Raw genomic sequence first — 26,042 nt, forward strand, 5'->3', positions numbered from 1 at the left:
GGCCCAGAAGAATGCCAGCGGCCATTGTTTTAGGGGCTTGTCCATATTGGTAAAGACTACTCTTGCAAGTGAATCTATCTTAACTGAGATTTGATATCATATGATATGTTAGGTTATTTATAACGCGCTTAATACCCAGAGGTTTCTAAGCACGTACGTTGCTCTATGTCATCTTGCTTCTAAGGCGAGCACGTTGCCCTTAAGCTATCCTCCCAAGACAATTCCATACTCTTTTCTCCAAATAGTCAGAGTCAATAGGGCCAATGCAAATGATTTTGTGTTGGTTCATTTTTATAATCGTCCCCATTCTCAATATTCAAGAGGCTGTCTATCAGCACTGTCTACTGTATTTGAGAGTCTGTCCAATATGATTGCATCGCAGGACACGAGCCCTATCCGGGCGGGGGTGGGAGGATTTCAATGCAAAGCTTGGGGACGGACCAGAACGTGTATTATTTGATGTAACTGGAGATAACTCGCCAGGGATCCCCACACAGGGGATGATGGATTCTAGAATCTGTGTGGAAGGATTGAGGCTCTGGCAGTGCTTCTGACTCGGGGCTACGCTCAGTGAATGATTGTTTTTCTGCTGATATACCGGGCAAACTCACGTTTTCTACAGCTTTGGGCCATTCCACTATTGATTATCTGTGTGTCCCTGTACAATTCTGGTAATACAAAAAATGGTACCAGGAAATGAGGAAAACAACTGAAAGAGGAAGCTAAGGGAATGTAAAGATCAAATCATCATTTCATTTTATTTAGATTTGTATAAACAACATTTTATGAAATAATTTAATCAATTTTTAAAAAACATTTTGACTATTCAAGCATTCAACCATTCATTCACTAATTGAACATCTAAAAGTCAGATAAATGAGCTAAAGTGTCACAAAAAAGTACTATTCATTTCATTAGTACACGTCTTTTCAATTTATTGATAGTTCCAAAAAATCATGAAACTAATCATTATTGATAATGGTTCATTCCAGGACAAAGATTTCTAAATAAAATGAAATGATGATTTGATCTTTACATTCCCTTGCCTTCCTCTTTCAGTTGTTTTCCTCATTTCCTGGTACCATTTTTTGTATTATTATATGTCTCTACCTCAAGGTACCAGTGAATATTGAGGTTCCCACCTTGGGTTTGGCCTGTACAATTCTGGGGCTTAGTTTTAAATGTTCATGTTGCTGGTGAGATTTGTAGTCATCCTTTTCCGACTGTGTTAGAGCTCCAAAAGCTAGGGAGGCACAAACCACTCTTGCAGACTTTTTTGTCGGATGTGGCACTGGATGGCACTCCGCGTGGACTGAAATGGCAAGGGGGCTTAATGAGGGAACTAATTTCCAATAACTGGTGTGAGATTGATGCCTTGCAGGAAGGGTTGAGTGATCAGAGTGGTAATCTATTCAGATTCTCGTCCTTAATGTCTAAAATATCGGACACTTTTACCATTACAGCCTGAAAAAAGAAGTTGCAGGACAGTGTGGGCTGGTTCAACTCGGAATGCACCAAAGCCAAAACAAGGTTGCTGGCGGTATTAAAGAATCCTTTCTCATCCAAAAGTGATATTACTACTGCCAGGGCCTCCTTTAACGAGATTAAAGCTATTAGGAAGAGAGAGATTGAAACCACTGGCTGGGCCAATTGGGTTTTAGTGGCCGAGAATAATGATGCCAAGCTCTTTTGGTAAATGGTGAACAATATACCTTTCTATAAATACATGTCCCAGGGGTTGGACACCATGGTCTTGGACCAAGCCTGGCCAGAGCATTATTCCAGTTTATATAGTGTGGGAGCATGTGGGGCTACCCTGATACGGCTTTGGAGGAGGGCATCCCACTGATAACGGGGTTAGATATGGGCACAGAGATCGTATTCACGGTGGAAGAAATCTCAGTGATAAAACACCAGAACAGGAATAGGGTGCCAGGCCCTGATTGGGATGCCTTACGAGTTTGGTGGTATCTGGATGGTAAATCCATCCAGATACCACCTAACAGTATTACTGTTACTGCCACTTGGTCCGGTGGCATTACCACCAGATTACAAGTGGCGGTGCATATCCCCATTTTTTTAGTCCATAGGGCTCAATGGGGCTTTTACGCTGGAATTACCGCTGCAGTAATTCTGCAAAAATTTGGCAGAAAGCTGGCGGGTTTACCTCCAACTCATCGCTGGAGGTGAATCCTCTAACCTTCTGCCAAACCCATAGTTGTGTGGTGCGGTAATGCAGTGGTATACAGTAATAAGGTATTACCCAAACTGATCGAAACAATTTGAACGAATGGTAGATTTGACCGAATTCGGTCACTACCATTAGTTCTTTTTTTTTATCACTTTGGGTCCCAGAATACTGAACATGAAGAGCGGGGGTTGCGACGGTGTCCCCTGCTCCCCATGTTCAGCATATTCGGCCTCAGGGTTTGCAGGGGTGTCCCCTGCATCCTTAACATTGGTGGCGGGGGCCGAAAATTGCTTGGCCCCGGTAAGCATCCCGGCAACAATGCCGCTTTTAGCCTGCACCCAACCCCCCCCAACTTGTAATGAGGCCCATGTGCCATTAGACCTCTTTTTATATGAGCCTGACTTGTGGGCCCCAATGCTGACCTTGGGGTTTAATGCTATATGCCCAGGGGGTGCGATCCCCACTTCTTGGTCCCAGGCCATAATCCAACCAATGTATAAGAAAGGCCTGAGGGCACTACTTGCATCTTATAGACCGATCTCCCTATTAGATTGCCTTTTTAAAATTATTGGGCAGCCCACAACAATATTCTTCCTCCTATCCAGCTATGGTTCATGCCTGCAATGGGTACTCCCAGTCTTTAAATGTATATCTTATATTAGCCCACTCTGTCTGTTAAATAGGAGCCAATTTTTGGGGATTTGATGAATATGAGCACAGCTTTCGATAAAGTCAATCGGGAGAAGTTATGGAGGGTGCTTGGATCCATGAATTGTCCTATAGGGCTAATAAATATTCAAATTAGGCTGCGTACAAGGACAAGGAGCAGATAAGAATTACAGTGACAGGGTCTCATTATGAGGTGGGCAGTAAGGGGTTAACGGCGCCGGTAAAGGTGCTGGAGCCGTTAACCCCTTAACACCCCATTACGAGGTCCGCTCGTGGAAACCGCTCAGGACGCCTGGTTTTACCAGACGTCCTTAGCAGGTCTCGTGAGCAGCCCAGCATGCTAACAACAGGCCCTTTGTTAGCATGCTCCCCATTCCCATTGAGCACTATGGGAGCTCAAATGGGGATGGACCCGGTCTGGGTTCCCTGAATGGGGAAATACCGGGCCCTCCAAGGTCAGAATGGCCCGGTATTTCCCCAATCAGGGAACCCGGACCGAGTTTGGAGCCAGCCATGCCCTTATTAAGGGCATGGCTACTTCCAAACTCGGAATGAGTCTCAAAGTCCGATCAGACAAAATTGAATAGCATCACTGATACCAATGATGAACAAAACTGAAACTGGGTAGCAAAGACCCTAAATGGCGAGAATAGGAGCTAACGTCAGCCCAACCAACAGTGGAAAAATTCCGTATTGCATCATGGAACACAAGAGGACACACCCACCTATTTGAAGAAGCACCTGCAGAATTATGTGGCATTGATATCTTCTGCCTACAAGAAACGTGGCTTCTGAAAATTCCGATTGCTGTGGCATTTGAGACTGCCTTTAATCCAGCCATGAAGGGTCTGAAAGGTCGGCCAATGGCAGGAGTCTTAACACGTGTAAAAGCAGAGAGCGGTGCACGCATACTGCATGATGAAAATGTATCGCCATATCTGCAAGTAGTCAATATTCTACTGCCAATCCAATTGAAAAAAATAGGTAAAATCCTTGTAGTGATGATCATCTATTGGCAACATGATGCTAGGGGATGGGAATCATTTATTGACAAGGTTTCACAAACAATAACTGATATTCACGAGAAAGAGGAAGACGTGAATATATTGATCTGTGGAGATCTCAGCATAGAGTGCCAACACAAAAAGAATACCCAGAATCAAGAAAATCGATTAGGAAACAGCTATCGAGCTGCGGACGCGTGCCTCAATGAAATGAAGGCATGGAATTTAGTGATGCTAAATGGAAACACCCCGGGGGATGTCCCGGCACAATCGACGTGGCAGAGAAAGCAACAAGTGTCAACCATCGACTATATGTTTGCATCTGAAAAAGTCAGATACCAGGTTGAAACGTTACAAGTAATAGAGATTGTGCATAGTGACCATCATATGCTAACAATCGACATTGAGATGCAATTGCACAAAAACGGAAGTGCTGCGAAGAGTGAGCACTTAGTAGTGGAACCGAGATGCAACAGATTACAGCTAGAAGGTCCTAATATGAGATCCTTGTTAAAATCCCTTGAACAAAAACAAGCTGACGAACGGATTGAATATATTGTATTACTGGAAACATATCGTGAGATGCATGTGAAGAAGAACAATGAAATATCAAATATCATCATGCTTGGGACAATGAAATATCAAAAAAGAAAAAAGAACTAAATGAAGTGGTTAGAAAAAGTAAAAACGTGAAAGAGTGATAAAACAAGAAAAGCAAAGGTACAAAAATTGGCTTATTAGCCACAGATCCATAATGATGCAACGTGATGCTGAACTTATGATAGAAACACTCACCAAAAGAAACACAAGTGCTTTTTGGAGATACCTGAATGATACAACAGCGCCGCAAGGCGCGCTCATAAATAACATGGTCCCTGAGAAAGTGTGAGTTGAACACTACACAAACATTTTTACTTCTACAGAACCATACGATAACAGTCAGCTACCGTTGAGAGTGAGTGGGCAATTACAATCGAGAAAGATGATATCGTAAGAAACATCATGAGAGCACCTCCAGTGCCCCTCGGCCTTACGGCCTTACCAACTACCTGCTGAAACAGCCAGAAATCTGGGCAGAATTCTGTTACCTCCTGTTTGAGTCTATTCTACAAAATCGAAAGATCCCAGCGTCCTGGAGGAGCGCAATCGTGGTACCCATCTTCAAGAAAGGCATTCGATCAGAGCCTAAGAACTATCGCCCGATTGTGCTCCTCGACGTTGTGGGCAAGATATTTGCTACACAATTGCAAGCACACCTACTAAAGTGGATCCAAGAAGCCAAAAGATTTGATCCCCATCAGGCAGGCTTCGTAAAAGGAGTAGGATGTAGTTTAAATCTTACCATCATACATTTTCTGAAGATGGAAGCAATGCAACAAAACAAAAAAATCTATATAGCTTTTGTTGACTTGTCCAACGCGATTGACTCTGTAGAGCGTGAACTGTTATGGGCAAAGCTGACCAAATAGAAATGCCCTGGAAAGCTATTACAGCCCAACAAAGATCTATATACAAGGACGGAAATCAAAATCAGATTGGACATTGCCGGAACATTAAGTAAGCCAATATTGACTAACTATGGTGTAAAGCAGGGATGCCCTTTAGCAGCCACCTTGTTTTGTTTATTCTTATCTGACATCAGAGAGACACTCAGAGCCGTCAGCTCATTTCCACCAAAAATTAATGGCACCGCAATAAATTGGTTACTTTATGCAGACGATATTGTCCTAGTGGACCTCACACCTATTGGACTCAAACGGAAACTAGTTGCCTTAGAGAGCTATGTGACAAACAACAAATTAAGAATTAATCCAGCAAAGTCTGAAGTTCTGATTCTTCAAGATCTTAACTAGAGCAAAAAGATCTAATAAAACCACTGATCCAACCTGGAGGCTGAATAATGAACCGTTGAATTGTGTAAAAAATGTTAAGAACGTTGGCATGTGGATAAACAGTAACCTAAATGCTCCTTGGGTAGATAATGCAAAGCAAAAATGTAAACAACTGGCATGCCAAGGTGCAGTATTAAATAAAAAATATGGCAAATTCTCACTGAAGCCGGTAATTGCCCTCTACAATCAGAAAGCAGTACCGACAACAATCTATGGAGCATAATGTGCCCTAGGAGCCCCTTCGATGCTATGGTCACAACTAGAAAATCAGTTTTGGAGACGCATATTAAATTTGCAGAAAGGTCTGCCAACTGTCTGTTTGGGATATGAACTAGGCTTGGTGTTGATAAATGTGAGATTTCTTTGGAATATGCTGTCGACGTATAGAAAGGCCATTATTGACAATCGTACTCCGCAGTACGATATTCTAGATGACCTAACAAGCAGGAGTTCTGACGCAACACCCGCTAGATGGGCTGTGGCTTGTGAAAACTATCTAAAAGAGCTAAATACAGACAGCAAAACTTTGAAAACCAATCCAAATTGGGCGGAAAAAAAACTATGGGAACAGGATTGGTGTACAATGGTAGATGACAGGAATCGCCACTACAGGAAGACGCAGCTAAAGAGGGGAAAAGTCAGAAAAATCTTCCCCAATATATGGAGAAAGCTCCAAACTCAAATCATCAAAAGACTTTGCTGAAATTCCGGCTCAACTTATTCACACAAAAGTAAGCCTAAATCTCAGATTTAGAAAATGTGTCATAAACCTGACATGTCGATTTTGTGGAAATCATTCAGAGACATTAAAGCATCTAACTCTGTATTGCCCTGGCTTAAGATCTTTGAGAACGTTGCACTTGGGCCACGTGCTAATGCAAAATTCATCACTTAGCGGAGAAGAGCTGTGGATTAAGTTCGCCAGTGCAAAGGACAAGGTTGCATATTCCTTGACAAACTTTCTGTCCAAAATGAATTCGATGCTAACAGACTTAAAGGAGGCTGAAAGTCACAACAGAGCGAAACAAGAGTAGTGCACATAATTTAAAAGCACAAGAAGATCGAAATTATGATGGACCGCCACCTACAATGTGACATTATGGAGCACAAGGGAAATTTTGTTTTTTCTTAAATAAGGGGGGATGCATGGGCTGGTTACTCTTTCTCTTTTTAAAAAGTTTGTTATAAACTAAATGAAAAATAAAAAAATAAAAAATAATTAGACTGCGTACCTCATCAGAAGCTTGGCGGTATCCCAGCGGTAAATCCGCCGGGGTAGTGCCAACGCAAATAGCGTTACTGCAACTCGGTCCGGCGCTATTAGCGCTGGATCCCGAGATGTGGTAAGGCTGTAAGTCCCCATTTTTTAAAGAGTCTATAGGACTCTATTGGGCATGCTGAGTGCTATTACTGCGGCGCAATTTGGGCCGCAGTAATAGCGCTGCAAATGTGCGGACATTCACCAGATTTACTTCCAGATGAAAGCTGGATTCCTCGCTTCAGAATTACATCTGAACAAACATACCATGAAATTCAAGCCAGCTATTGGTTGGGTGGCCAGAGCCATTGCCATGTTTATAGCTAAACCGATCGACCTGGCTCTAAAAATTTACAATGGAAAGGCGGCCTTGGTTGAAAAATATGCTATGAAATTGTGGGGATACATCAATGTAAACTCAATCCAAGTGGTGGAAAACAAACAACATATTCAAAAGATCGCTAGTACTTTCTCGTACGGCCCCCAACTTCGGAGTCCACCTGGAATTATGTTGTGATTTGATTGGCGATATAATTCTGACACAGTCTTTATCTCATTGGCTTCGATTATTGGTTAATAATAAGTCAGAGTTGACTCACAAGCTGATTAGATATTTAATCCTTAAACATCCAAATCCTAGAATTCCTTGGCTGGTATATGTCAAAGCCAAGTTTGTGGAAATAAACGCAGGCCAATATTTATACCTATTGGATGTTTTGTCTCTAAGCGTGGTCAGTGCTGTAAAAACTAGATTTCTCTCACACCTTACAGAGAAAAGGGACTTCATGGAGATGCTGAAGCCCCTGAATCGAAGGCATGCGATCATCTCCACCCCAGTTCTCCAGAAGTATTTGTTGTGGGCTAAGAATCCTTCGCAACGTATTCCGTTAACAAGGACGCATCTTAGCTGTCTCCCCCCGAGAGCGATGGTGGTGGTATGGGAAAGTGATAATGGTATACAGTCTTTCCTTCAGTGTAACGCCCCCAGGGAGGACTTGGCCCACTTTTTGCTGTTTTGAAAAGTTTTTTCAGAGCTAAGAGAAAAACTGTTGAGGCCGATCCTGCGCGAATCAGGGCGTTTTTCAGTATAAACCTGCTTTGCTTTATCTGCTCTGGGCTGATTCACTGCAAGTGGGTTGGGCACTCTTGTCATGTTGGAGGCATTCATTGAATATAAGGAAATGCTTATTGAAATTATTCAATTTTGATTTGAACTTCTAACTTTGTGTCTGGGCCTGTTCTATTTTCTATGTCTTTTTATTGGTTTTATCTGGCTTAGGTTTTAAAACTCTATTTTTGTATGTGTTATTGTTTATATGGACATTTTTGTCATTTCCAAAAGAAACTTTCAGTGAATGAATTAGTGAATTAAACTTTGAACTTGGAGTGTCTGCCATTGTTTTTTTAAAGTGGCCCTCTGAGAATGAATGACTTAATTGGGGTTTTAAACATGCTACTGCTATAATAAAAATGTCTTAACCAGGTCTGTCTTCAGCCACTCGATTTATGACCACTATGCATGTCCTTCACTTAAGTGTTGTTAAAAACAAGCATTGGAAAAGACAACAGTTTTGCTTCTGTATAAGTATTTGACATTTGCCAGGCACTGCTATTAGATGCCCAGGTACTCCCACCATTTTGCACCTCTACCGTCAATGACCAATTAATCCCACTACAGCAGTGCCTGGCAAGGGCCTTTCCCATGCCTACTTAAAAGCCCAAACTATTGGCATTGCCAATACTTGTTTTTTATGTGACTGCTAAAAAGCAAGTGCAGTAGGCCAGAATTAATTTTGATGCTGGCTGCAATGTTTTTTATGGCCGCTTTAACTGACCTCTACGTCCACTGCAAAGATCCATACGGATCATTTGCATGGAGTGATAATAAGAAGGGCCAATCGACTTGTCGGATACCTTGCTTATGACCACTGCAGGTGGATAATCGTGAGAACCTGCAGGGAGGGCCCTGACCGCCGAGAATTTGGGTAATTAACCTAACATGCTTTATTTATTCAAAATCGTATCCTAATGTTCACACTTCACTCTTGTTTCTACTAATATTTTAAGTTAAAAATAAACACTCTGCCTTATCCCGAGTTTGGCAGTAATCTGGTGGTAAAGCCACTGAATTACTGTCAAAATTGGTTACTGTTACCACCACTCGGTCCTGTGGAATTACCACAGGATTGAGAGTGGTGGTATGGGGGTATTAGTCCCCATTTTTGGAATCCATAGGACTCTGTGTGAATTTTGGCAGATTTACCTTCGGCAATAATTACGTTGATGATTTACTTCCAGCATCAAGAAACTCCTAGTTTGGCGGTGTGACAAATACATTGGTTGTTCCCTTACCACCAAAACAAGTGGCAGTAACAGGATTACCATCACATTTTTACTATTCCACCCAATTTGTTCAAGTTCATGTGTGTTATGCATATACCGTGAACATACACAACTTGTCTGTACACCTGTTTCGCTTTACGGAAGCTTTTTCAAGTCAGACATATTACAATATATTCGATCTTTACATTGTTATTACATGTTCGTAACAAAAATAGGACGAATTACAAGAAAAGAAAATATGGATAAAAAAGGGAAATACATCCTACATCATAATTAAAAATAGAACAAACATGTTCAGAAGTTAAATTATAAACACAATAATAGAGTATGACGCTATGAAGAAATTAGTAGTTATGTCTTAAATTAATATAGTGTTCTAAAAGCAAGAAACACTTGTGTACAGGCACGTTATAAATGACTCATATCATATCAAGACATAAGTGTCGGGTTTTAAGGAAAGTAGGAAACCAAATGTACATTAATGTGATCTGTGTTACAAATGTTATAGCTACATGGATATCAATATGAATGATATCTGACATCTACTGTTGGCCAAGTCATGTTGAGTTACTTTACAACTTTCACTGATATAGTGTTATATCATTGTTTGACTCTCATTTGAAAGCTGAGTGTTAAAAAGATGGCACTATTGGGAAACCATCAAGTCCGGAGTACTTGCGGAGGAAACTGCAACAAATACTCAATGCAGCTGCCAGACGTCTCTTCAAACTCTCCCGAAGAGACCATATCACACCAACACTAAGGATGTTACATTTGCTCCCAGTGGGAAAATTGAATCACCTTCAAATCAATGTGCATAACACACAGAGCAATCCACGGCCAGGGAGCAGAATTCATAAAAATGAAAATCACCATCTACAAACCAACAAGAACACTTATACCCAGCAACGAAATTCTCCTAGAACTTAAACTCTATATGAGAAAAACAGTGGGAGGATCAGCCCGCTCTTGCATAGCCATAAAACTCTGGAACTTCCTCCTGAGAAAAATACTAACTACGGAGGATCATCTAAAATTCAGAAAACTTCTAAAAACCAGACTCTTCAGCTCAGAACAGGATGAAAATGAATGAAAAATATCTACGCACCATGAAACAAACAAATACACAAAAAAGGAGCCCTGCAAAAACCAAGGATGGAAAGAACACACCCGACATGAACCGATACTGAGGAAAGGAACTGACCCCCATCAACACAATCCAACAAGCCAAACCAGACAAAACCCAGCAAGAGAAACCTGAAAAGAGGGCAGTACAACCACTAAAGCACTCCGGGAGAGCCCCTCCTCAATATATCTGATACCATACTCCGACCAGCATTTAACATACCCGCATAGTCCGGCCTTATACAGCATGCACACTATTTGTGTAAAGCAGCCACTCTCACAATTAGCAAATATATGCAGGATAGCTGCATTCAGCATCCAGTCTAACAGTAGAGTTAAACCTTATGGCCCTTACTGTGCCCTGAAACAGATACTAAATAACATCTGCATCATGCTGGGCTAATCAAGACGGATTAATGGGGGTGGGAATAGCATCAAACACAATAGACGAATGGGAGCAGGAATTGAAGCACGCCCAGATTTATCGATTAAGAGTGGGGAGTGCGCTACACTGGGGGTGGAGGCTGGGGATGGAATAGGCGTCTCACTTGGAAGGGCAGTTGGAGACCAGAAGTGTATCTCACCTGGATAGAGTGCTGAAGGTGGGAAGTGTCCCTCACTGGGATGGACAAACAGGGGCGGGAGATGTACCACACTTAAATGGACTGCCGAGTGTGTGAAGTGTCACACATAAAGGAATGGGTGTGAGGGTAGAAACCGTGCCGCACACGGATGTAGTTTGGGGGACGGAGAACGCATATCTCCTGGAGGAATTTGTGGGGGTGGTAATTACTTTGCTACTAGAACAAACGACAGAGGGAGGGATATGAAATGCATTTAGTTGGAATGTCAGGGTTAGGAAATGTATTAGCATTAGGTAACCGTACTAAAAACTAAACCCTCTGCAATCAACTTCTCAAACTCTGAACTAAACACAACATTACCTCTACAGCACCACAAAGAGCACACACTACACAACACCACGACAGGGAAACAAACCATACACAATCTCACCTCAACACCACATGATGGTTATACCAACCGAAAACGCACCTATGCTCAGTAACCGGTTCCTCCAAACTGAAGCTGCCAACAGCACATCACACCTCTCTTACTCTTCTCCCACTCAATCCTACTAACATACATGCCACCTTCCTTGCATTGCAGATCTGTCAGAGCGCCAAGAGACCATGCCAGTGGCAACAAGAACCTTTAACATAACATATAAGTAACTTATCTGAATTCTGGATAACAAAAGTGGTTGCTGTGGCTACGTGGAGTGGATGTCTAGGTCTAGCCCCTTACTAATTATGTGCACCAATCGTTTCTAAAATGGTTATGGATGTCAATGCATATCAAACATTAAGGTGGTGATTAGATTACTAGAATCTTCTTGTAATGCTATTTATTGGTCTGTTTCATTGTTATTGTCCTTGTAATAGTAAAACATGACTTTTTATAGGGGTTGATAAGGTCATTCATAAATGAGAATGGAGTAAAAACCCCTTCTCTAGATGCCTTCAATCTCTAGAAACACGTCAAAAGTCTACTCCAAATCCCCCTCCACCTGCTATACCCTCCTTTAAGGACTGTTGGTCCTCCTCTAACCTCACCCATACACCTCACATTGCCAACTGACTCTGCTAGCCTTTTATGCCCCCCCCTTCGTGTCTGGAAGCTTCTCTCTGCTCCCATTGGCTACCTGAGTCAGCTGCTTTCTTGGAACAACCTAAGCTACTCCCTCTCCTCCCATCTCTTCCACTTCGGAACCAGAACTTCCCATGAAAGTCTTCATAAGCGCCTTTCGTCATGCCCTTTTCTAGTCTCAATTTTCCTCAAGTGAACCATGCGGTCCTTGTGGTAATTTGTTCACTGGCTCTCGCCTGTGCTTGGTGAGTCACTGTTAAACAGGGTTTGGGGAGTGTTATTGGGTGTCTCTTCTTCCTATGCAGTCCCGTGCAAGTACCAGGTCTACTGCTCCCTGTAGCCATTCTGAGGTTTGAGGGGTGAGTGTTTGGTCTCCCATTCAGCTCCTAAAGGGGGAAGCCTAGTCTATTGTACAGAAGAGGTGGGTGTCCCCTTCATCATGGACATAGGGGAAGCTAATAGAACTAAAGTACAAGGAGGGTTATGTCACATGGAACAGTATAAATATGTTTAAATTATTGTATATAGTATACTTCTAATGTTGACTGAAAGGCAGGCTAGGTCAGGAAAACAAGGGAACCAACATATATTCATTTTTTATTGACATAATAGACAAACAAAACTGTATACCCAAATGTTCATAATGTAATTCCTGCAAAACATCAGGTATAGGTTAAAAAGCACAAGGAATCATGGGAATCGTGGTCCCTTAGGCATAACAGTGCAAATAAGCTATTCAATACATACCAATGTATAGTGTGAGAGGAACAGAACTCTCTCCATGTGATCCAAGGTTCACGAAGAATAAGTCTGTGACTCTCAAAGGCATGCAATAAAGTGCAAGGCAAGTGCAAAACAATTTAATCAAGATGAAAGTGCTATGTGTGAACTACAGGTTATGGGGACAGGAAAGAGCTGTTAAACATGTTGTCCAAATATCCTCAAAATGGTAGTTTCGCCGATTAGCTGGATCTAGTCATGAAAGGCTGATGGTCATCTTCCTCAGGACAAAGCACTAAAGATCATTAGTAAAACAATATCACATTCATGACGATAATAGGTGCTGCTTAGGTGACACAAATTGTTCTTATATAGCAATATTCTTCAGCATTTTTGTGATGAAGCAAAGACACACATTCTACAAAAGAATAAAAACACAAAAATTAGGAACTCTAAAATCCTTGACCCGGCCAACCTCCGACTCAACCAGTCTGAAGTTCAGTAAAATAAGTAAGAGGTGGGGAAAACAATATATATACCATAGTCTCAACCAAATGGGAATTGGGAAATAATTTCTTCAGGATACCAAACTCAATCCAACAACAGCCATAATTACATTTATCTGTGGAGATCAGAAAGATAGAAAGAACTGGGATAAGTACAATCCCTGGTTCAAATATGTGAAAGCCCAACAGCTGACTACCTCGCCAGCATCAAGCTAAACGGGCAACTGTAAATGGAATAGAAATTAGAACTCACCTATCTAAATGAATCAATATAATCTGAATGCATCTGATTCAAAAGTAGCGGTAGGAATCTAACGAAGTTCGATTGGGAATAGTGCCCATCTATTCTATTTTGGACGCAATCTCGTCAGGGCTCATAACATGAGACCTGAAACAAAATGAAAAAAGGAAAAATATTATGTGAAACCAATTGACAAGGTACCAGTATTGTCTACTCCGGTAACATATGTTGTCTAAGCAAATAGGTGAAAAGAACATCCGACCATAAACGGCACCGAAAAGTCCCCAAAAGGCAGACTTGTATGTTGCAAAGCTGTTATTCAATGCAGTCCATCTAATATGAAAACCAAGCAGATACGTGGACCACTAGATTGTTAACGGATCTCGAAGTCTTGCCAATGTATGATTTCAAACAAGGACAAATAATAACTCAAATAACATTCTTGAAATTGCATGTGGTATGCTCTTTAAGATACCACGACTTCAAACTGATAATAACTGAAGTGCAAGTAGTGGTTGACTCGCCTTGACAGCAATAGCCGCAAGGAAAATGTCTATTAATCGGTTTAGACCCCCAGAGTGCTGGGATAGTCTTTGGGCTTTGTTTCACTTTGGCTCTATCCACTTGGGAAAGCCAATTTTTCACGTTTTTTCCTTTTTTAAATGCATAGATGGGATAGTAAAGGGTAGGATTATTTAGCTGTGACAAATGCTAATGCTTGCAAATGGATTTTTTAATGGCATTGTGATGTGTGTTAAAGGTCATTGCGCAAACCAGTCGTGCATTAGTCATGTTCTCTTTGGTATTCTTGGCTAACAATATTTCCTGATGTTGATTCTTAGCCCTCTTGGGAGATTGTCTGAGTAAATGCGACGGTGTCCTCTTTTGGACAACCTGTCTTGTATAATTGTGGTTCATTGTCATCTAATGCTTGCTGTATATTTACTTGTTCTTATGTAAAGCACTTTGGAGTAAAGGGCTATATAAATTCAATAAAATACAAAAATAAAAAATAATATCTGCTTGCGTGGAGAAATCTTCAGTTTTGGTACAATTGCGTCTTGCTCTTAAAAATTGGCCTTATGGCATACTTTCACGCAGAGATTGTGAGTGAAAACTATCGAACTGGAGGATAGTATTCCTGTCTGTCTCCTTTCGGAAAAGGGCTACAATGGTATGTCCATCCTCAATCTTAATTAGAAGGTCCAAAAAAGGTATAGACTGATTACTGGCAGACATGGTAAAGCGTAAATTAGCATTCACAGTGTTGATCCATACCAAGAATTCTTCGTAATTCCCTTTGTCCTTGTCCCATATGATGATATCATCAATGTATCATTTATAAAATACCGGGCTGACTTGTAGGGATTGGAATCTTCTAAAATAAGGGATTTTTCAAATTGCTACATGTACAGGGTGGCATTTTTTCGGGGCAAAAACCTGCCCCCATAGCTGTACCCTTGATTTGGAAATAGAACGATTCCTTAAAACTAAAAAAAAAAATACATTTCGAGAAGTTCAATCAAAAATTCACTAGGAATGAGTTGGGGGTCACTCCTAGAATCAAGGAATTCCTTCATGATGTGGAGAGATTCTAATTGAGGGATATTTGAATAGAGCAATTCCACATCTAATGTAATAAGCATGTTGGTAACTAGATTGAAAGGCAATCCTTCTAGATGTAAAATGGCATCAGTGGTGTCAGCTAGATAGGTTTCTGAACTGGCCGCTAAAGGCTTGAGGAAGAAGTCGAGAAATTGGCCAATGGGCTCCAAATTGGAGCCGCAAAGGGACACAGTGAGCCTCCCTGGTGGATCGAAAATGTCCTTGTGGACTTTTGGCAAGATATGTATAAGGCGGGTCCTGGTGCCCTTGGTAGTTAAGAATTTGAATTCTTTTTCACTTATAACTCCAATATCTGGGCCTGTGCAGAAATGGAAATGATCTCCTCTTAATTTGAGGTAGAAATCAGGGTTGCCTAATTGCCTCATGACCTCTGTATTGTATTTGTCCGTATCACAGACTACAGCTCCCCCTCCCTTATCAGCCTGTTTAATGATAATCAAATCGTCTTCATTGAGTTTGCGGAGACAGTCCCATTCTTTTTTAGTGAAGTTGTAACTCGACTCATGTTTCCCGCCCGTAGGGGATTCATAAATGGAATTGAAATCCCTCAATACCGACTGTTCAAAAGTGGCGGTTTCTTTCGAAATCATCTGAAGTGTCGGGGTGAAGCTGGATTCACATTTAAATGGTGTCTTACTGTTTACACTACTGTCATCCGTACTCTCAATTCCCAAAAAGTCTTTGAGGCAAAATTTACGAAACAAGTTCTGCAATTCAATTTCTGCCTCCATTTTGCTCGGGTTCTTCATGGGAATAAATGAAAAACCCCTTCTCCAAGACCGATATCTCGTCTTCACTCAAAGTCTTTTTTTAAATATTGCAGACGACAGATGGTTTGGCTACCTAGTCTATTCCCATTTTTGTAACCAGTCCATTGCTCATGTTTCAGGCCGGGTCTTGGCTGTTGGGCCTAGGTGCATTGTGGTACGCATAGTATTCTGTATGGTATTGTGCCCCATGACATCTGAAAGAGAAGAGAATGAGACCTGGCCAGGACAGAGGCCGATAGGCATCAGTTTAGGGAAAGAGGCCAATATACAGACATGGCTCCAAGCATACCAGGGAGTCCAGGACAGAGGTCCCCCTTAACTCCCCAAACCACCTCCCAGGTAGGCTTGGCTCTGGAGCTATCTTGGTAGGCCACCTACCCCAGGTTGGGAAGGGTACTTGGCCACCCTTGACCCCGGCCAGTGCCATGACCCTGTCACAATGGCCAAAGTCATATATGTGCATGGAGTCTCTAGTTGGAGGCTTTGCAGTTTAGTATAGAACATTTCTTATTTGAGTGAACCTTTTGCTAGAAGGTATGACAATTATTTTTCTTTTTAATAACTTTTATTTTAACTTGCACAGACATGTCCACATAACTTGACTTACAATTAACAACATTGCTGTCATTTGTTACATAGCAAACTAGAAACCCTTACATACATTATTATATTGCTTCAGAGTCACTCCCTCCTATATTTTTATAGGACAAATATTGTTTATACCAGCTACATACGTCTCTTGGGCGGCTGCGTGAAGGTAGTATGCTGGCATATGTTTCCTCACAATCCTTGGCCCATCTAATGATTTCTACTCACAAGGGAAAAAATAAGGTAAGGTATTGAGACTGAGAGAGTAGTACCCATTTGACAGTTTTTGTGTGAGAGAGAGTGACTGAAGGTAGTTTGGTAAGGAAGTCAGAAGGGTGTTTCACAGCATGAGAGAGACAAACGTGATAAAGAGAGAGAGGCAAGAGAGTGAATGGCATTAGATTAGAGATGGTACTGGTGTGATGATTAGAGTGATCAGGAGGGTCTGTGTAGAGATCAGAGGAGTAAGACACGTTTATAAGACCAGGATACAGAATGTAGAGAGAAATCAGGAGGGTGGATAGAGAGCGGGAGAAAGAGACAATCAGGAGATAGAGTATAGAGAGAGATAGGAGACAGGTGAGAGTGAAATAACGGTTGAGAGATGGTCATCCATGCGAAAGGCGACAGGACAAATAGATTATCCAGTGGGTCTACTAGAAGGTCCCTGAAGGAGTTAGATATATAAACTTTAGGCCTCCCTACAGTAGGGCTAGGGTAGACAGTGGTGGAACTCTGGCTATAGAGAGAATCTGTACTTTCACCAGACCGGTTTGATTAAGGAGCCTGGGCTTGGGAGGTGGGGGCCCTCTTCAAGGATGTGGGAAAGAGCACAGGGAAAGCCCCTAGCCTAAAAACCCCAATTGCCTGGTTGGTAACACTATTTTTATAATTAAAATGGAAAATGTATTCCAGTTGTCTTGTAACTCACTAAGAACATTGAAGCAGCACACATGCTCAATGTGGCTGCCCACCTGGGACAAGAACCAGTACAATTCTGTACCGGTATAGAAAATTACTCATTCAACGAAGCAGCTCCAAATGTCAACTACATGCCAGATTCCTGTGGATGCACACACTGACTTCGAGCTACTCAGTGTTCACATCTCACCGAATTGTTTATTAGATTGATATACCCATAGAAACCATGAACAAGTAAACATTTTCCCAAAACCACAAAATGAACACATTTGAGAAGATATACCCAAGCTGTTTATGAGCAGAATCTCTCTTACTGCAAGGTATGACAATATGAGTTCTACTCAGAGGAAACCTAACATGGGTTTCATCAATTGCTATTTTGGAATGACCTTAACAACCCAGAGAGAAAATAGTATTTGACTATTACAGTAATAGTACTGGTGAGTCAGAAAAATACATGCAATTACAACAGGATCCTAATACTCCCCAAACAGCCTTAATGATTGGTCAATATCGGCATCCTTGACCACTTATCAAACAATTTGAGCACATCATTATCAAGAGGTGGCCTCTGGACCTACTCCCCACATCACTGTGGCTATAATTTCTTTATCAACAATCCACACATATCAACAATGAGTTGCCTTAGAGCAGTACTATTATGCCCACTTTTTTGACTTCTGGAACACTAGAGGACACATTATACTTGTGCGGCATACAGCCAGCGTATTTCAATGTGAAGTAGAAGAGAACGATATGAATAATTTGAAATACACAAACATGTTAGCATACCCCTGCCCATAAGCACGTCATAGCATGTAAAACAATGAAAGGCTTGCACTGTTACATTTGGCTTGTGACATTTGAAATGAAACCTTTGTGCTCGCGAGTCATCGCAGCAGTCCCAGTGTATAGTCTTGTGTAGGTTTTGCATTAAGTTCCTTGATTTTGCATCAATTCATTTGTAGCTGGAATAATGGCTTTGCAGTTTGTTTGCGCTGGTAATTCTTTACAAAAAAAGAAAATTTTCTTTTATGCCAACAACAAAAAGCACAATAGCTATTAGTGGCACTTGATTAGTGATGTCTGTTGATTCAGTAACTTGTAAAGAAGGAACTTGAGCAATGTTCAGGCCATGGGTGGCCTGGTGCACCCAGCATCGCCTTCATGCCTATGCGTGTGCCACAGCGCACAGTAGAAGCTATGGATTATATGATGGATTCCCAATATTGACATCTTGTTAATGCTCAGGTTTCAAAAATCTATCATGCAGCAATATATTGGTGCCTGTATCAAAGTAACTCAAAAAGATTAGGCCACGACTAGATGTCAGAGATCATTTATATTTAAATAACATGTAGCTAAAATTATTTATTAGATGTTAGAGCATTGCTAATCACCTTAATGTACATTGGGAAGCATCATTTCTTTGCAACCCCACCCACATGTCTTCCTTTTTGAGAATGATATTCCTTTAATGCGTAACTACTCACTTTTTTCATAATATCGTGTTTTAATGTTTATAATTTAACTATTGAATATAGTTTTGTTAGATTTCTAATTATGATTTATGTCGTTTTCTTTTTAGCACCCATTTTATTTTTAATCGCTCTATGTTTGTTACAAACACTGTATGTACTAACAATGGAAGACAAATATATTGTAATCTTTATCTGCTTTGAAACATCTTGCATAGAGCGAAACAGGTATAGGCACAATATATGTATAAGGCACACATGTAGATCAGTACATAAAATCAGTACATAAACTCAGTATATATTTATTTACCTAAACGATCACTAGAAACAAGAGTGAAGTGTCAAGATCAGATTAGTATTTCAAATAAATAAAACTTTAGTCCAGCACTTAGCGACAATTTGAGAGCAAAGACAAATTAGGTAAAACATGCTTATGATGAGGCATGTGGTAACATGTTAGTCGTTTTTCGTCTCACTCAGCAGCAGACGGCTAGATACATAGCATGGTAAACCAGCATTGGCAATGTGTAGGCATGGTAAAGACATTTGCCAGACACTGTTGTAGTGGTAATAACTGACAATTGATGGTAGCAGCTGCTAAATGGTGGCAGTGCCTTGGCACATAATAGCAGTGCCTGGGAAATGCCCAATACTTATACACAAGGCACAACTGTTGGCTTTGCCAATGCCTGTTTTAACAGGACTTCAGTGAAGGACATGCATAGTACTTATAAATAGAGTGGCTGAAGGCAGACCTGGTTAAGACATTTTTATTACACCAACATAGCGTGTTTACAACTCCAGTTAAGTCATTTGTTTACTGTTTAAGAAAACACTGGCAGGCACTTTCAGCTCAAAGTTTGAAGGTAGGGCATGATTAAAGCATTGCCGAAGAGTTCCCATGAGGAGGTGTTTTGTGTGGGGACGACCAAGAACTGGCCATGGGCAGTCAATGTGTGGGCACATAACCAAACTACACCTACAAGATTTTTGCCCCTCCTCAAATGCCATTTCTCCCTAGCTGTACTCTACTGCAATAGTTTCAGCTTATAGGTGGCACTTAAGCCTAATAGCTAAACCTAATAATACATTTCTTGGGGTAGTGCATGGAGGAAGCTTTTGACAACACAGTTCATATCTTGCATGTGCCTTTGTGCTTTTTCTGGTCAATTATCCATGGAAGAAGAATACTGTCTACTGTTATTTTCAAACAAAGGGTGAGAGCACCAGGAACATGTGGATACCGCGCCAAACTCATCCTATATGTGTCTGATGTTGAAGATGCCAGCTGCAAGAATCCGTTGGGGCAGTGCTCCTGTGCCCCAGTCAAGGGGTAAATAGGATGTGTTGGATTCCTGCGATATTGGCGCTCTGTACATAGGTGATAGATTTCACGAGAATTCCTATATTCTGTTGTATCCCATTCTCATGAGAGATGTAGTCCACTCGTTATGGATTTGTGCCATTAGATCTTCATTATCACAGAAAGTGCTGCCACGTGTTTCGACCACTCAAGGGTCTTTATCAAGGCAACTGTGATTATTCCTGAGCATGGGGTTGAATTGGCGTGTTGCCAGTGGTGGTTTGGTGCAATAATTAGTATCTGGTTCTCGGTAGGTATGATACTGGGATACAACAGAATATAGGAATGCTCGTAACATTTATCACCTATCTACAGAGCGCCAATATCGCAGGAATCCAACACACGCCTATTTACTTTCATTTTCATGCTCTACTTTTCTGGAGATCGCTTTTGCGACCTGTAAAAATGATCAGAAGCTGGTGACTTGTCTTCCTTCAGGCTGAGTCCATGGGCGCAATTTGATATAAAAAAAAAGACTCACCACTCACTATCGATTCTCAATCAAAGCAATTGAGAAGCATTTCAGAGAATTTAAAAGAGGATTAAGCCTTCATTCAGGTGACCGATTGCCCATGGAAAAAGTATTGCTATTTATGAACCCCAAGCCCTCTCCCGGCACTCACCCTCGCTTCTGCATATGAGGGACCGATAGTTTCGCCATCATGAAGGTTGATGTCACATTCACTTGAAAAATCTGCAATAGTACAAGAAATGGAGAAAGTTTTAAAGGAAACCACATGCCCAGATGAGTGGTACTAACATTCCCTGAGTAACATTCCCTGAGACGGAGAGACGAATGCTGCTTTCGTAAAGGCATGTGCTATCCCTGGCTTGGAGTCCTGCTTGGGTAAAACACCTTGTGCACAGGAGGAGCTGAGCCTTGATGTTACAGTGCCTCGCTGGGATTTGGATTTTTCTAGAAGTAACTCACCCTTTACGGCAGGAAACAAACAAATATTCCTCTTGGAGCTCTTGCTGCGGACTAGACCTGGAAGTGTTGGAGATGTAACACCCCACTTCTTCTGGTTCTCTTGAACCTCAGCTTTCAGGCACTACTCTTGTCTGGGTCTCTTCCTACCTATCTGGCCCCTCCATTTCCACCTTCTGGAACACCGAAACTTCCTCTGCTACCCTTCTGGGGTTGCTTGTGTGTAAGTTCCGTGTCCTCTCCTTTTGACTCTCTACGTCTTGCCTATTAGCAAACTCATCTCCTCTACGTTCTCATATCTGATGACACCCACATCTTCTCGTCCCCTCCTTCACCCCAGAGTTTTCTTTCCACTATAGTGATTTTCTGACCGTCCTTCGAAAACCTAATGACACTTCACTGCGCAATGCCCGATTCTTCCATAACTAAGGTAATCTACCTACCTGCCTTCAATGCTTTACCTCTCGCCCCCTTTCCACTTCTCCATATCCTTTACCCTGACACCTTCTCCTGCAGTAATTAATTATTTCAGACTCAACGACGGACAGGCGTAATCTACTCAACATACAGAAAATCCTCCCCCTTTTCACCTCTCGCTGTGCTAAGGCTCCCATTTCCACCCTCATCCTTAGCAGGCTGAATTACTGTTCCAGCTTCCTTATGGGATTCCCTCTGTATTCCTTTACCCTGCTAGGCAACGTGCTTAACATTGTTACCCGCACCCTCTTATCTCCCACAATCTTCATCCACTGAAGTGCACTGCCTCTGTACGGGATGGCTCTCCATGTACATTTCGCTTACTCTTCAAATACCTGCTTCCTGTATTAAAGTCCACCGGTGGACTTCTGCCCACTTAATCCGCTCTCTCCCTACTTGCCTATTTGCACTATGCATTCTCAAGCTCTCCTCAACTTCTCTGTACTGCTTTCTCCCTGTGGAACCTCTCGCCTTCGCTCTTTCTCTCAACTTTTATCATAGGGCTGGGCCGCTCTGCCGCTGAAGTCAAATCCATCCCCACTTTATGGGGTTTCAAATCTGCCTTTAAAGGGCACATCTTCTCACTTAAAGGGATACCCAACCTTTCAGCTCGTAGTCCCCTTCCCCCGAAACCTCATTAAAGTATATCAATATGACAATGATGTACCAAATGTTAATAGTCTCTACGCTAAATCCTGTTCCATGTAGGGCTAAATTGTGTTTTCTTTTTCTCCTCTTTCTGTATACACCCTCCATATGTCATCTGCTTTATATGTCTGCCAGCTCTACTTCATATCACTGTAACTCACCCATTACTGCCCTGCGAGCAATACTTGGTATGGAGAAGGCTTCTAGTCGAAATTTTCTCTGGTAATAAAATAAATGCAAAATATGACGACTTAATAGCGAATCTGCACACTGAATACAAACCACAGGACCGCTGTCTCTGTGCCTGTCTCATAACCCCATAATGTCTCGCATATAGGGATACAGCCTTACCTTGTCCCAAACTTCGGGAGTTGAGTCCATGATATTTCCAACAAAGGGATTGACTGCAGCATTGGAAATCATGTAGTCTATTCCACCGTACTTCTCCAGTGCCTGATCACAAACAAGAACATCAAAGTAAGAGGACAACCACAGAACTATACACAGAAGATGAGAAATCATGGCTTGGAGTCTTATTAAGCAGTACTTTGCGCCCTGAAGAGATTTGGGTTTCATAGAGTTTGCTGATGTTACTTCAGAGCTTTCTGTATTCCACGTTGCCGCTGCATGTGCTGAGATCTGAAGGCGGGGAACCAAAATGGTCTGTCAATCTGGTAGAGCATGTAGTGCAGAAAAGGTTTCATGACATTGACCTGCTAAGGCCTGTTTTTGAGGCTTGTATGCAGCCCTCTGCCTAGTCTGGTCTGTTAAGTGTTTGTTTTCTTCAGTTCCGTGGCTATATGGAGTATTTAAAAAAGTACAAATTAGTGGGTTCACGACCCTGCACTCATGTGCTAGCAGTAACCCTCAGCTCTGACTATGGTCTTTGCAACGTGATTGCAGCGAGCAGTGACCACGTTTTCTACAGTAACACATCTATCCTTTCCTGCGTAGTTTAGTGCTGCCCCTGATCCAGGTACTTCTACTAGATCATTCATCTCGACCACATCGCTCTTCAATGCTTTCACTGCTGGGACCTCACCCTGCTTGACCGCTATGTTTCCTTGGCCCATAGCTGGTTGTTTGCCATTGCTGGTTATTGTCTGCTTTGTTTAAACATGGTACCCCATTTGGTTTCCGCAACATTATCAGTAATTCTACCCTTCTTATGGCAACAGGTGCCGTTGTTTTTTCCTTTGGTATTTAGTGCCACAAATGTCCATTGTTATTTTATCTTCTTTCTCCATCAAGACTTATTCTGCCAGTCTGGTTGTGTCCCCTTTACAATTTCCTGAGTTCTTTTTCTGGGGTGTGTGATGGACTTACATTTTAGAGGGCTTTAGAAAGGGCACATGAAACTCAGTAGCAAGGATGAGCAACCCTATTTGTGATGCAACCCCTGGAGATGGTATGAGGAACCTGCTGAGTCCAATCTGGCTACCATCTTCTGTGTTTTCCCCAAACCTCACAGCCACACCGCCAGGAATAGCTTTCTTTTATAGTACCTGTAAAGGTGCAGAAGTAAGGCTCGAACACAATGGTGGCATATTTTTGGGTACAGACTTTTATTCATCCAGAAAAAGTTGGAAAAAAGCCTCTCCATCCCTAAATCTAAGAGGGGTTTCTCTGCCTCAAAGAAAACTAGCGAAATTGTCAGGATGTTCAAAACCAAAAAGTCTGGCACTGTCGTGTCTCAAAGCTTACCTCTGTCCCTAAGATTGACAACTTAAACCAACTGTACAAGGATGATCTCTTCCCAAATTAAAGTGTTCATAATAGTTCCAACAAACAGAAAAGTTCCCAGTCTTTTGGGCAAAATGTGATGAAATAAGCAATGTTCACAAACATGGGACTCCAAGGATAGGGTTGTGTTCCTTTCCCATAGACTTTTTTTTTTACTTTCATTCCTTTTGGGCTTCTGAACCCTGTATCCTTTTAGGTAAATGTCACAGTTCTTTTATCCCATCAACTTGGCACACTCCCTTAACAAGCTTAGGGTGCTGTCCTTTTCACTTCCAGGGTACTTGACCTGCTTGGTCTCAACTTCTTATGTGGATGCCAGTCTCAGACTCGCAGTCTCTTCTCAGGGTCCCAGACCCTCTTGCTCCAACTTCTCGCTTCACCCTCTTGCTTTTCCAGACCTCCAATGCCTCTCAGGTAACCCACGCACCTGTCCGCTATTTCGTTGTAGGTACTGGGCTTTACCGAGCAGCTGTGTGGTTCCTCGAAGCTCTGGTAGCGTTCGGGTGAGCAGCAGGGTCTGCAGCGGCTTAGCTGATCTCTGACTGTGCCCGAAGGTGCGTCCCTCCTCACAGATCCTTTGCCGGGGTCTGGTGTGCCCAGGGGTTAGTTTCGGCAGCAGCAAGAGCTGTCCTTCTGGCATGGACCAGGTTTGCATTTTCCTGTTACTCTGCTTACGGCTTCCCATTTGGCTCTCGTTCGCTCGCCCACTGCACGGCTCCCGCGGTTCCCCCCAGAAAATCGTTCTCTTTCTGCATCCGAGCTAAACTCATTTTAAATTTCCATGCTGGTTTGTTGCTTTGGTTTGAGCCAATGACATCCTGTATATCCTCCAAAGTGACCCTCAGACTCTCAGTCATCTTCTTCACAGTACTTCTTTTAAAACCTGCCACAAAGTACTTAGTTGGTATTTCAGTCCTGTCAAGTATATTAGTCTGATTTCTTTGACAATAGAGCATATTTGCTCTGGATAGAGGGGCGGGGGGTTACTACTGGAGAAGGGGTTGGTGATACTGAAGTAGGGGCATACCGCATCTCCTGAGAAAAGTCTTGACCAATCCGATAGGGCGTTTTCTTCTCCATCTGATCCTCCCTTGGAGTACCACCCCCAGGGGGATTATTGTACTGTGGATGCACCGCCCTGGGCCCATGGGAAAGGTCTCCCCCCAGGGAGAGAAGGGACGACATCCTCAGATTTGTCACATACCTATTACATATGCTAGGCAGAAAGCTAAGAATTTCATGATAGGCCAGCGCAGAGAGAGGGAGATGTCAGAGGTCCCCAAATCATGTTATTACAGAGTAGGAAGATGCTGATGAAAGCTTTTAGGCAGAACTCAATCAAGCTGCTTCATTTGGTCACTCTCAGAAAGGTTATGTTAAGTTGTTTTGTACCGTCCACCGTTACCATTGGCATAGTCTCCAGGCGCTCAGGTGGTTCAGAAAGAGAGTGGGTTGAGTAGGTTAATGAGGGAAAAGGGAGTAGGATAACGGTTGTGCTTTTCTGTTGGTTCTTGAAGAACCAGGAGGAACTGGCACCTAGTGCGGGTCTTGTTTCTAGGTGTGTTTGGATTGTGCGCACTAGGCCTATTGTGTCCTGATGAGCAGCGTCCAATAATTGGGTGTTTGTTTGCGGCAGTTAGTTTCATGGTGGATGAGTGGGTTGTGTGTTTCAGTGGACATTAGACTGATCCTAGGATTGTGTGAGGTAAGTGTGGAGTATGCTGGAGAGGAGTTGGAAGCAGGGGGTTACTGGTTGGTTGCTTTTTCTTTCAGTCCCTATTGGTATTGCTGTCAATGTCCATTATGGGCTGGTCACATGGAGTTGAATAAGCATGTTTTCAGCCAGTTTCTGAAGGCTAGGTGGTCTTCTTTTGTCCTAATTTCTTTTGGTATTGTGTTCCATA

General features: G+C 42.2%; 1 protein-coding gene across 1 annotated transcript in view; it reads right to left on the reverse strand.

Annotated features, from left to right (window-relative positions):
- The window catches only part of LOC138521236 (dehydrogenase/reductase SDR family member 4-like), a 326,948-nt gene that overhangs the window by 79,437 nt on the left and 221,469 nt on the right, over nucleotides 1-26,042 (reverse strand). The window contains exons 4-5 of the mRNA XM_069633929.1: nucleotides 22,747-22,848; nucleotides 20,966-21,036 (exon numbers count right to left, since the gene is read on the reverse strand). Of these exons, the coding sequence (XP_069490030.1) occupies nucleotides 20,966-21,036; nucleotides 22,747-22,848 (173 nt within the window). The remainder of the gene's footprint in view (nucleotides 1-20,965; nucleotides 21,037-22,746; nucleotides 22,849-26,042) is intronic.

The sequence above is a fragment of the Ambystoma mexicanum genome, chromosome 13, assembly GCF_040938575.1.
Source record: "Ambystoma mexicanum isolate Mex_15411 chromosome 13, UKY_AmexF1_1, whole genome shotgun sequence".
NCBI lineage: Eukaryota > Metazoa > Chordata > Amphibia > Caudata > Ambystomatidae > Ambystoma > Ambystoma mexicanum.